Source organism: Peromyscus californicus, unplaced genomic scaffold (genome assembly GCF_007827085.1).
Source record: "Peromyscus californicus insignis strain IS unplaced genomic scaffold, ASM782708v3 Scaffold_6__1_contigs__length_162567912, whole genome shotgun sequence".
Classification (NCBI taxonomy): Eukaryota; Metazoa; Chordata; class Mammalia; order Rodentia; family Cricetidae; genus Peromyscus; species Peromyscus californicus.
Genome location: NW_026294584.1, coordinates 100,478,690 through 100,491,369, shown reverse-complemented (window position 1 = coordinate 100,491,369; position 12,680 = coordinate 100,478,690). Strand labels below are relative to the sequence as shown.

Sequence of the window (12,680 nt, the reverse complement as noted above, 5' to 3'; positions counted from 1 at the left end):
CGTGCTTGAGAGGGTAGGGGCTGAGGAGTGAGCTGACGGGGAGGGGCAGCCAGCTGCCTCTGTGGGCCTCAGGCCTTCCTGTCGCTTTTCTGCCCTGTGCCTTGTCCTCACTCCATCCGGTCTTCCCCACTCTCACCCCGGTCTTACCATCCCCATTTCTGACTCTGGCTCTATCTGTGTTTCTGTTTTTATTTTTTCCTCTTTACACCTACTTGCAAACCCTAGGGCTTTGCTAGCGTCCGCCCAGCCGCACTTGGATGGTTCTGCATTTTTTGCTTATGGACGCTTGGTGGCACTGTTACCCAAGATGTGTCCAATCACACAGTGGGCCGAGTCACTGTGTGTGTGTGTACATCGTATATAGGACAGGGAAAGAGAACGGACTTTAGAGAAAGGCAGGTGCTTTAGACTTTTTTTTCTGGATCCAAGAATGAAATTCACTTATTGTAATGTGAAAAAAAATCAGAGAAACAAAACAAAACAACAAATGAAAAGTGTCCGTGTGCTGAGGCAAACTTTGCTTGGTCTGTTCTCTCTGTGGCTCTTGCTTTTCCCTTCACAGTCCTGCGACGGGGAACTGGCTGAAGGGCAGGCTGGCACTCAACCTTAGCATCTCAGCTGTCGTGTTTGTTATACATGAGGCCTTTCCTTGATCTATTTAGTGCCAGGTTTGGGGAGAGAGGGCTGCTTTCTGCCTTTTGTTGGGGTTCTCTTGTTTCAAGTGACTTCAGAGTGTTGTGCTGACAGGCTTTCTGCTCCCCAAGTGTGAAACAGATAAACCAGTTCCTCGTGAGCTTAATTCAGGGGTGCCGCGGGCAGCAAGCCTGGCGGGAGCTGAGGTGTGCTGTGGGCGGTGAGTCTCGTGTCAATAACGGTGTGTTAAACCACAGCAGAGCAGCTGCAGAGCCATGCAGAGGAAGGCTGTGTGAGGCTGTCAGAGGAAAACATGCCGGGTGAGCAGTAACAACCCCGCCCGCTTCCTTTAGATGATTTCTCGGGAGCCCTGATTCATTGCTCAGCGTGACTTTGCAGACACCATGAGCAGCAAGAACCAGCTCTGTGTGAGCAGTTTGGTATAGCATTTCCTCAGGTTAATACACAGTCACTCGATTAGATAGATGAGTACACAGCCATGTTTATCCTATTGTATGGATGGATGCAATTTCAGCTTTTTCCTTTCTAATAAACAACTTGGTCAGCGTACAGAAATCTTTGTCCATATTCTGCTTTTCCATTGGAAGGTTTCTAGAACGAGGATTATTAGGTCAGAGGTTATGGACTTCCTTGGTAGAGGCTAAAGCAAGAAGCTGTGTTGGTAGGGCCTCACTGTGTGTATCAGAGAAATTTCTTTCATCTTATTTAAAATTTATATTTACTTTTTGATTAGATACTGCATGCATCTACTATATATGGTTGGTTAGCCTATGTATCTGTGTATCTATCTATATATCTATCTATGTATTTATGTATCTATGTATGTATGTATATATGTATGTATCTATCTATCATCTATCTATGTAGCTATCTATTATCTGTCTATGTATCTATCATCTACCTATCTATCATTTATCTATTATCTATCTATGTATCTATCTATTATCTATCTATGTATCTATCTATTATCTATGTATTATTTATGTATCTGTGTATCTATCTATCTATGTATCTATGTATGTATGTATGTATCTATCTATGTATCTATGTATGTATGTATCTATCTATGTATCTATCTATGTATCTATGTATGTATGTATCTATCTATCTATCTGGCCTTCACATGCTCCCAAATGACGGTGGCTGCATCCCTGCAAACGTAAGTCCTTCTTTACCTGCTGCTCTCCCACTCTGTCTCTTTACTCGACTGCTGACACCCTCTTCTGTCTCCCCCTGGAGGACAGAGCCCTGCCTGGGCTCTGTCTACAGGGAGGAAGGGAAGTGGGAACAGGGGCTGGAACTGGATAGGTGGGGGCAGAGACGAAGCCCTCACTCTAGGGGACCCAAAGTCCTGGATCTAATTCAGATGCTCATTGCTGAGATAATACACTTTAGTAAAACTCTTGCTTGGCATGTAACAGACCGATAGGAGAAGACTGTTCACTATTGTTAGGGGTGGACTCACTTGCCTCCCCAAACCACTGAGTCTTTTAAAGCTTGTTTTTTGTTTATTTGTTTTCGTGTGTGTGTGTGTGTGTGTGTGTGTGTGTGTGCGCGCGCGTGCAAGTGTGTGCTGTGTGAGTGTACACATATACTTGTGTCTGTATGTTGGTATCATCCTCAATAACTTTTAACCTTATTTAATTTTTGAGACAAGATCTTCCTATTATGTAGCTCTGGCTGTCTTGGAACTTGCTATCTAGACTAGGCTGGCCCTGAACTCACAGAGACCCACCTGCCTCTGCCTCCCAAGAGCTGCGATGACAAGTGTGTGATAACGTGTCTGGCTTTTACGTGGTTCTGGGCATAGAACTTGAGTTTTCATGCTTTTGTGGCAAGGGTTGGACTCACTGAGCCATCTCCCCAGCCCTTGACACCAAGTCTCTGCCTACTTTCCCAACTGTGGGTGCTGGCTGCCCTGGGGCTTCACGGGCACCACCATGGAGCGTCTGGCTTGGAACTTTCCATTCTTGATAGGTTTCTTGTTTGTAACAAGCCTAGTCCTTGAGGTAGCATTTGTCTGAGGCAGGCTGTGGCTTCTTTATTTCTTCCTTCCTTTCTTTTTCTTTTTTTTCCTACTGGGAGTTGTTCACGTTGGCTGAGTGGTCTACCACTGTGTACCTCCCTGGTGGTTTATGGGTATCTCCACTGACTTCTGTTTCTGTCTTGGGTGCTGGTGTGTAGGCATGGGCACCCGGCCTTAGTGGGAGGTGAGGATGGGGTGTCTCCAGCCAGGGCTGTGGGTTTAGGGACATGAGGCTGTGACATTTGCACCAGCCACTCCATCCTGGGTCTTACCTTCCCTTGAGCCTTGTCCCTGCAGAACCTCCCTTCATCTGGACCTGGGGGTCTCAGGCCCAGCTGTCAGAGCAGCTAGTGTGGCAGGGGATGGTCACCACAAAGCTCAGACTCCACATAGAGTCCCATACCCCAATCCTCTGTGTGTCCTAGCTCTGCAGCAAGATCCTGGAGAAGACGGCCAACCCTCAGTGGAACCAGAACATCACATTGCCCGCGATGGTGAGTGGTCCTTAGCAGACTCAGTTCTTCCTGGTCTCCCAGTCCTGCTGGCATCTTTGGTTTCTGCTCAGTGAGTGCTTTCTTCTAAAACTCTGTTCTCATCTGGCTCCCTTTCCTTCCCCAGTTTCCCTCTATGTGTGAAAAAATGAGGATTCGTGTCATGGACTGGTAAGTTCCGGGTCCTTGAGGGGGTTGTCTCCAGGGGTCCTTGGGTCTGTCATTTTCGTGTGTCTGGGCTGCTGCTGTGGCAGAGGGCAAATGTGTCAAGGTAGGATGTGAGGGCTTTGGGCAGTTATGGGGCAACCAGGAGCTGGGGCGCCGCACTGGCTGCAGATAAGAAGACCGCAGCCAGGAGGCAGTGAGGACCCCACTTCTGGGGGCTTCCTGAGACGTTGCTTTGGCAGATCATCGGTAAGGGCCCCACATACAAGAGGTGGAAGCCAAACCAGCTGCTCTGTCCCTGTGGGACGGAATGGAAGAAAAGCCCCCACGTTGGGGGTGGGGTTATATTGTCTGAATAGGGGTCATCGTTGTGGGTGTTGAACAGGTCAGGACAGTACCCTTGGGAGTGTCTTAGAATCTTACTCTTGTTGATCACCAACTTGCAGGCCAGGGCTGTGTCCAGAGAGCGCTTTCCATATGTATGAGTTCATCTGACCCCTGACAAGGCAGCATGCTCCTGCTTCACAGAGAAAGACTCAGGGAAGAAAAACCACAGGATCTGTCAGAGGTGACAGTTCCGGAGTCACAGAGGCCTGATGTGAATCCCAGCCAGAGCTGGTGCCCTAATCCTCCTGATCATACTGTCTCTTACAGTAGCAGCAAGGAGGCAACCTCTCTCACACTTGAGGGGACATCAGGGCCCCAGCTCCACAAACTCCAGAACCCTAGGCTTTCCACAAAGAGCAAGCTGTCCTTTCTCTGCCCCCAGAAGTCCTGGTCATGTGGCTCCCCGGCCATTCTCTTTCAGCTGCATGCCCATGGCACCCCCAACTAGGAGGATAATGAGAGACCAGGAGAAAAACCCCAGGCCGCAGAGCCATTAAAGTATGTGCCAGTTCCCCAGGCCTAAAGAAAACAGATTGAGAGAATTAGAGGGAAGGGAGTGTGGGCAGGGGGCAGGGAGAGGTCCTGAGGTCCGCCACGGCTGGTGTGAGCCTCGGGGAAGGGGAAGCGGTTTGGTGGAAAGGTACACTTTGCGTTCCCTGAGCCATCTCTGCATGTCAGCTGGCAAGGACTGTGCTGTGTTGACTGGGACAGCCCAGCGTGCATGTGTGTGTGTGCGTGTGTGCGTGCATCTGTGTGGATGCGTGTGGGTGCGGTTGGTGCATGGGTTGTGGCTCTGCCTGGCCTGTCTCCCTTGGAGCTGTGTCAAAGCTATCGGCACACTGTACAATCCAAACACATGACGGAATCTGGTGGCTGCATCTCTGGCTGGGGTTGAAGTGGCGCTTTTATTGTGAGTCTATTTTGAGACTTGCTGTTTTCCAAAAGCAAGCCCTAAGCCTCAAAACCCAGCTCTAGGCCAGAAAGCATGCCACTGCTGGAAGTTTCTATCCAGAAAGGCCTTCTTCCTGGACGCACAGACAAACTGCTGCTGTCACCTGAATCTTAGAAACATGATGCAGTCCATGCGGCGCTGTAACTTAATCTTTCCTTCGAGTCTTTAAAAATTCCTTTTTCATTAAGAAATGAAAACGCCTCAGGGCTGGAGGGATGGCTCAGTGGCTTAGAGTGCTTACTGTTCTTGTAGAGGGTCCGGGCTCAGTTCCCAGCACCCACAATGTGCAGCTCCAGACTGTCCGTAGCTCCATCTCCTGAGGATTCAACACCCCCCTTCCCCACCACATGTGGTGCACATAAACTAGTTTGGGCAAACACGCATAGACATCAGGAATACACCACACCTCTCAACACACCTCAGCAGAGCCACCTCCACAGACACAGCAAGCCAGTCTTAGTCGCCCGATTTGCACAAGGCCAGAGGTCCGACAGCCAGTCCTCTGTGAGGGACGGGCTTAACCGTGTTGAAAATCGCATGCAGCTTTCTTAGTGTCTTTGGGGCACTGGGTTAGGTTCCCATCAGGGCAAGAAGAAACCAAGAGAGGGACATGCGATGTCAGGCACTGGTACCAGTCACCTCTAGGAAGTTTTCTCATGCCATAGCATACCGGGAACCATGATCCAGATGTGGGCTGCCAGGCCGTTCATTCTTCCTCATGCTACCCTTGTCAGAGGGACACTTCAAAGGCCAAACCTTAATCCCCTTTCTGGGAAATCCAAAGGGGAAGGAAGGGATAGAGACTAGGGTACCTCATGGGGGTAGGGTTAAGAGGAAAATGAAATCAGCACGCCTTTGGTGTCTTTGGAAACGGTGGGGGGAATGTCATGGTCAAAGTGCTCACCGTGGGGAAGAAGCCCCAGGAAAACCAAGAGGGTTGGAAATGTACTAGAGAGCCTTTCTGAGGGATCCAGGGCCTGCCCAAGCTGGCACTGCTGACCTCTGGTACAGTAATTCTTTTCTGTGGGTCTGTCCCTGGAATCAAAAGGTGTTCAACCCCTGTGACCTCTGCTCCCGGAAGCCTGGAGCCTTCTCTTCTCACACAAAAATGTCTCCTGACAGCCATTTATGCTTGGGGGTCAGGCCGTTAGGTGGAGAAGCCCAGGTCACGCTCCAGAGGAAAGGACAGGTGGGGGTGGTCAGGGCTCTGGATTCCACACCAGAAGTATCTTGCCTCCGAGCTCTGTCTCTGAGATTTTATTTTGGGGTGTGTGTGTGTGTGTGTGTGTGTGTGTGTGTGTGTGTGTGTGTGTGCATATGTGTATACTTGCATGTGGAGGCCAGATGTCAAATCCTCAACTTTTCTCCAGTGTTTGAGATCAGGCCTCTCATTAACCCTGCAGCTTGTGATTTAGCCTGGAGTGGCTGGCCGAGGAGCCTTGGAATCCTCTCAACCACGCACCTGGCTTTTTACGTGGGTGCTGGGGATTCAGACAGTGGGGACACAGGAGGCGTGGAGCTGGCATTAGTGATCTCCCTTCATTATTATCCAGAAGGCAGGTGTGGGGTTCAGAGGCAGCATCTGCATAGGATGCTGCGGGCTAGCAGGTTTCTTTTCCTGGAGAGCCTACCCACAGGTCCCTGCACTGGCTGGGATGGGAGAAGTCTTCCTCTAAGAAAGCAGGAAAGGGGACTTCTCGACTGCCAAGGAACATGACACCTTGAGGGAGTTAGGGTGACAGTCCCAGCTCTGTTCCCTGGCTGACAGGGGAAGGGCTTGCATGCCTCTGCACCTCTTTCCTCATTCCTCAGAGGGTATTAAAATGTACTTGGTCTCTAAGCAGCTGTGCAGCTCCTGTGGGACATGCTGTCCCAGCTAAAGACTCTATCCAAGGCACTGGACACCAGCGCTAGCCCCTGCTGTGGCTTCGGAAATGGCTTATTGGATCTTGGCATTTCTTGGGCTCCCAGGACCTTTTGAGTCTGGAAACTGCTCTTCCCCAGCAGCCTCTTGCCCCTCATCCTGCCTGCCTCCGGCCTCCTCCCTGTCAACCTGGGCTGGTGGCCCCGTGTAAGCCAGCTAATAAGGAGTAGAAGGCTGTCAAAATGAACAAGTTGCCCCTCAAGGTGTCTTGAGCAAGTGTCCTTTCTAGTCTCCTTCCTCCTGGGCTTCCCAGGCCTCAGTAGAAGACTGAACCCCTAGCAACCTATCACCAAGGTCACCTCCTTCTTGAGTGGGCTAAGTGCTGCACCTGCCTTTTACACTCATGCTCTTTCTCCGTCCTTGTTCTAGGGACCGCCTCACTCACAATGACACTGTGGCCACCACCTACTTGGGAATGTCGAAAATCTCTGCCCCAGGAGGAGAAATAGAAGGTATGTCCCACTTGCTCCCAGCTCTCCCGGCCCACCTCCCTCTATCTTAAGGTTTGAGTGCCTGCAGGCTAAGGGAGATCCATTTTCCAGTGATGGCTCACTTACAGACATTTAGGGTGCTACACTCTGAGTGGGGGGTACACACTGGATAGTCTAAAGGGGGTCCCCTCAGTCCTGTAGGGGGGCACCACGTGCTGGGTTCTATTCTGGCCATGAGTGCCCAGTGATTCTTATTTTTCAATGGATTTTGTTGGTCTACTAAAATGTAACCCATTATCAGTTTGTAAACAAATAATTAGATCTGAAAGAAGATTGACATTTACCTATGAGATACCCTTCAGTTCATCACTGCAGGCAAAAAAGATATCCTTGGGAAAGACACACATGCCACACACACACACACACACACACACACACACACACACACACACACACGAGCATGATACATACCTGTATACATTAACATGAGTTGTTTGATCATTGCTTTTTGTCTCTTGGCAATACTAGACTGAGGTCTTTTCTTGTGATTAAGTATTCTTCTAGAACACATATTTTTTTGTCAGTGCTAGGGATTGAACTCATGGCCTTGCACATGACAGCTGAACACTCTATCAACTGAGTTACATCCCTAGCCCATAGGATACAATTGTAATAAATATACGTTCCATTGTGAGTGTACATAATCAAATGAACTAGTTAATATGGAGTATTCAGGCATCTTCTGATTTTTCTACCTTATAACTAACTTTGCAATGAGTGTTTTTATAGCTGAGTTCCATGCTGTACATAGTTAACAACAGCAGCAGCAGCAACAACAAAAACACAGGTCTGGAAAGATAGCACAGAGATCAAGACCATCTGCTGCTCTTGCAGAAGGCCAGGACTTGGTTCCCAGCACCCACAATAGGCTGCCCGCAACTGCCTGTAACTCCAGTTCCAAGGGACCTGATAGCCTCTTCTGGCCTCTGAGGGTACCTGCATGCATGCGGTGTACACGCATACATGCAGGAAAATACATACATACAAAAATGAAACAATAAAAAATTAGGTTTGTGCTGTTGGGAATCAAACTCAGTGCCTCAGATGTGCTGAACAAGTGCTTTACCACTGAGCTGCACCCCCTGCTCTCAAGCCCCCCAACATAAGTCTAAAGTCAATGCTGTCAAAGGATTTTAGCACTTTTAAGACCTTCTGTCAATACTGAAGTTGCCTGTCAAGAAGGCCGAACTAATTTACTGTCAGAAACTTCCATACACTCGATGTGACACTGTTTCAACATGGCTAAAATAATACTGGAGAGAAGAGTGGTGGTGCACGCCAGAAATGCCAGCACTCGGGAGGGGGAGGCAGGAAGATCAGGAGTTCGAGACCATCCTCAGCTACAAAGTGAATTTAAGGGCAGTCTGGGCTACAAGAGACCCTCCTTCAGAAGATCAAACCAACCAAACCAAACTACAACAAAATCCCCAAAACAATAACAAAGAGAATTTTGTTAATTTGAAGGTAAAAATGAATTTTTTCATTTCATTGAGGCTTAGAGAAGTGGGCCAACTGTGTACATTTTGAACTTTTGATATATATATTATATACAATATATATTGTAGTTATTCTGCTATAAACACACATTCCTGCAGGTATATTTGTCTTACTGTTCTCTATGACTGTGGGCACTAACTTTGAGCTTGCTCTTAAGTAATTCTTACCAGTTATATTTGAATACTCTCTGACAGGTAGGAATTAAATTTTTTTGTAGCCAAACATGCTACTCTCTTAGTTAGTAAGACTGTGACCTAACCGTCACCTCCTCCACACTGTCTTTTGGTGATGTCCGCATGTGTTTTGACTGATCTGTTCCTACGTCTCCAAGTGCCGTCTTTCTCGCGTCCTAAGTTCTCTTGAGTTCAGCCCTTGCTTTTCTATTATCTTCTGTGGCCTTCTTATTAATGCTTGCTGTCGGTTTCTGGGTTATGCTGCCTCTGTAAAATTAATCGGAAAGACTGAAAGTCCAACATCTGGGAACAGTTTATATAACATAGAATGTAGTCTTTTGAGGGTTTGAAGTAATTCACCCATAAAACCATGTGGGCTTGGTGCCCTTTCTGAGTGGGTGTAGTGATGACTCTTTATAAACTTTTCAGTTTCTCTTATGATCATTGCTATTTTTAGGGTGTTATTTTTGCTCTTGTCAGTTTTGACCATTTATATTTTTCTAGAAAAACTTGCATTACGTTGAGTCTTTAAAATATGTTTACAATGTTTCTCACAGTGACTTCTAGAGTTTGGGCACTTTCTTCGGCCTGGGCCGTCTCTTCTTTACTGTGTTTGAATTTTCTTCTTTTCCCTCAATTAGCTGCTCAGCCTTTAAAACAAAAACTTCGTTGGACATTTCAGTTCTGGGCTGCTTAGCTCTGTTTAGACTTATTTTACTATTTCCTTGTCAAATTTTTAACTAGCTTATGTTTATTTTAAAGTTTTCTTATTTAAATAACAAAAGTATGGTTTCTACTTTATAGGCCATGTATAAATATTTGGTGAACCTCTAGGTTTTATTTTACCTTTTTTCCTTTTTGAGTTGGGTCTCATGTGGTCTAGGCTGGGCTTGAACTTGGTATGTTGACAAGGATGACCTTGAACTCTGGATCCTCCTGCCTCCACCTTCCAAGTATTGAAGTTCTGGGACACAAGTGCGTAGCACATACCTGGTTTGTGTGATGCCAGTGAAGTAACTCAGAATCTTGTGCATGCTAGACAAGCACTTTGCCAGATAAACTGTATCCCAAATCTTTATTGACTTTATTTTTAAAACTTATTTTCCCCCTTCCATATGTAATACACTTTGAATTTGTTTTGGTGTATTTTCTGAGAAAAGTCTGGTTGGCTTCCTGTGTGGGAATCTGACTGGATTCCGGATGCATCTAGAAGACGCTGATCAGGCAGCATTTATCTGTAAGTTCCAAGAAAGCGTTCCTTAATGATCCTGTTGTGTGAACATTGCTGAGTGTGCTCACGGAACTGGGACAACGTGACATCGCTATGGGGCCACTGTTGTACTGGAAGCCCAGGGTTAGCCAGGACACCCTTTGTGAATTCTTGGTTGAATTTGTTTGTTTGTTTGTTTTTGTTTTTTCAAGACAGGGTTTCTCTGTGTAGTTTTGGTGCCTGTCCTGGATCTCACTCTGTAGACCAGGCTGGCCTTGAACTCACAGAGATCCACCTGGCTCTGCCTCCTGAGTGCTGGGATTAAAGGTGTGCACCACCACCACCACCCAGTAATTCTTGGTTGAATTTTATCTGAGATAGGAGTCTTGAGTTGAATGACTTTTATTCCAGCCTCTACCTCAGACAGCTGAAGGTGGGGTAGGGTAGTGCTGAGAACTCTGGTTCTGCAGCCAGCTGGGGCTCAAGTTCTTTGTAAGCAGAAGAGTCACTCAGTCTCCTCTCTATAAAGTGGGGCTCCTTGGCTTCTTTCCTCTTGGGGAATTACCCACTTCCGCTCCTCTGATGTCTGGTATTCAGTGATCAGAGGCAGTCAGGTATTAAGTCATTATCTCACCCGCAGGACCATCCATCCATTCTCCCCGCCCCTTCCCCCCATCAATTCTGTTCCTCTTTGCCCCAGTCTGTCTCCCCACAGAAGTTATCCCAAAAGGCTGCATCTCCTTGTCTTCTTGCCTGAACTTGAGAATCCCAAACTATTACAAATGGAGACTCTCCTGAACCTTATGGATGTGTCTCTGATTGGAGGTACTCTGTCCTGCTCTAAGATGCAGGCTTTCATAGGTAGCAGAGTCCGGCCTGGTGGTCTGCCCCTCTCACGGCCATTCACTTTCTAATGAGAAATGCTCAGTAAGGGTGTTACACAGGCAGGGCGGGGCTCTATGCCTCTGCCACTCTGCAGCTTTGGTGGCTCACGTGCCTCATCCCCAGGGCTCTCTCATGCCTTCTTTTAACTCCTCTGAAACATATTTCAAAAGAAAATAGTTTTGGAGACAGAGTCACACTGTGTAGCCCTGGTGGACCTGGAACTTGAAGCTCTTCTGGTGCCTTGGTGTACAGTGGTCAGAGGAAGCCAGGCTGGCCTCAGACTCTTGGAGATGTGTCTGCCTCGGGCTCCTGAGTGCCTGGATTAAAGGCATATATATCACGACACTTGACATTATTATTGTTATTATTATTGTTATCATCATCATCATATCATCATCATCATCATCATCATCATTATTATTATAGGCAAGGTCTCATGTATACCAGACTGCCTTGATCTCACTTGTGTGCCTAGGATGACCTTCAACTTCTGATCCTCCTGTCTCCAGGCCCCCAAGTGCTGGGGTTACAGGCATGTACCACCATGCAGGTTGATGTAGTGTGGGATCCTGAACACAGGGCTTCATGCATGCTAGGCAGGTACTCTGCCAGCTGAGTTATATCCCCCGTCCCCAAAGACTTCTGGTTACCGAAAATCTCAAATACACACCAACGTTTAGAGTCATCCAGTGAACTCCTCGACACCCTTCCCTCAGTGTCTAGTGCTGATCTGTCATTCTGACTCCATCACTGATGCTTTGAGCCATTCAACACATACAGACATACTTCTAGAAGGTTCTGCTGTTGGGAATATCCCCGCCTCCCAGCTGTGAGGACTCTGTCCCAGGGTGTAGTCCCCACCCCCAGGGAGCTGGTCAGGGGTTTGGTGTGGTGTTGCTTTGCACATACAGGCAGAAGCACCGAGACAGGGACAGTGTCTGATGTGGGTGATGCCCAGGAAGTTCTGGCCACCCTGGATGTCACGAGTCTTCCTCAGTTTTCAGACTGGGTACTGTCTCTGTCTCTGAATACAGGAACTGATGATGGTCAAGGCACAGTATGACATTTTTGAGTGTTTTTTGGGGAAAGTTTCTGATATGATACAGCTGTGTCTGTCCTCAGCAACCTGATGAGAGTTTAGGCCCTACCCCAACCCCATCAGCCTTTATTTTTGGTATGATGTTGGCCTTCTTTTTTTTTTATCATATCAGTTATTTATTTACTTACTCACTTGTTTATTGCACTGGGAATTAAATTTAGGGCCTCGGGCATGCTTATAGCAAATACACTGCCACTGTGCCCTGTATCCAGCCTCCCATCACCCTGGTTTAATGAGGTGAGAAAGTTGTTCCCATGGTCACTAGATGGCGCTCAAGTCATGAGCAACCTAATGTGCTTCGAGGTGGAGTCAAAGGCCGGACCCCTGGCTGTTCTTACACCCAGCTAACTACTTCTGGAATGTGCAGCAAAGTAGCTAAATCAACGTGACAGCAGAGTTAACTTTGTTGATCAAACTGGGTTATTCTTCGGGACTTCCCAGGTCCTCTGAAGCTCCTTCCTATAGAGGTGGGTCCCTTTCTCAGGTGGAAGATCTGTCTGGTTTGAAGGGTGTCATGTGCCTCGCTCCTGGCTAAGTTTCTTTCCCTAGCCTGGAAGCCCTGCTTGAAACATGTCCCTGCCACATTCCTCTCTTCTCTTTTGTATTTCTTCTTACTGTGGTGGGATGGCACACTACCTTATTCTCTTGTTTCTCCCAAAACACAACACAAACTGTACTGTAGAATTGAATCTGGGCTGGGAATGGAGCCCAGCTGGTAGAGCGCTT

At 47.6% G+C, this 12,680-nt stretch overlaps 1 protein-coding gene across 23 annotated transcripts in view; it reads left to right on the top strand.

Moving 5' to 3' along the window:
- Positions 1-12,680, top strand: part of Dysf (dysferlin) — a 201,430-nt gene that overhangs the window by 71,753 nt on the left and 116,997 nt on the right. For all 23 annotated transcript variants that reach the window (XM_052718958.1, XM_052718953.1, XM_052718955.1 and 20 more), the window contains 3 exons: positions 3,106-3,174; positions 3,299-3,342; positions 6,969-7,051. In XM_052718958.1, the coding sequence (XP_052574918.1) occupies positions 3,106-3,174; positions 3,299-3,342; positions 6,969-7,051 (196 nt within the window). The remainder of the gene's footprint in view (positions 1-3,105; positions 3,175-3,298; positions 3,343-6,968; positions 7,052-12,680) is intronic.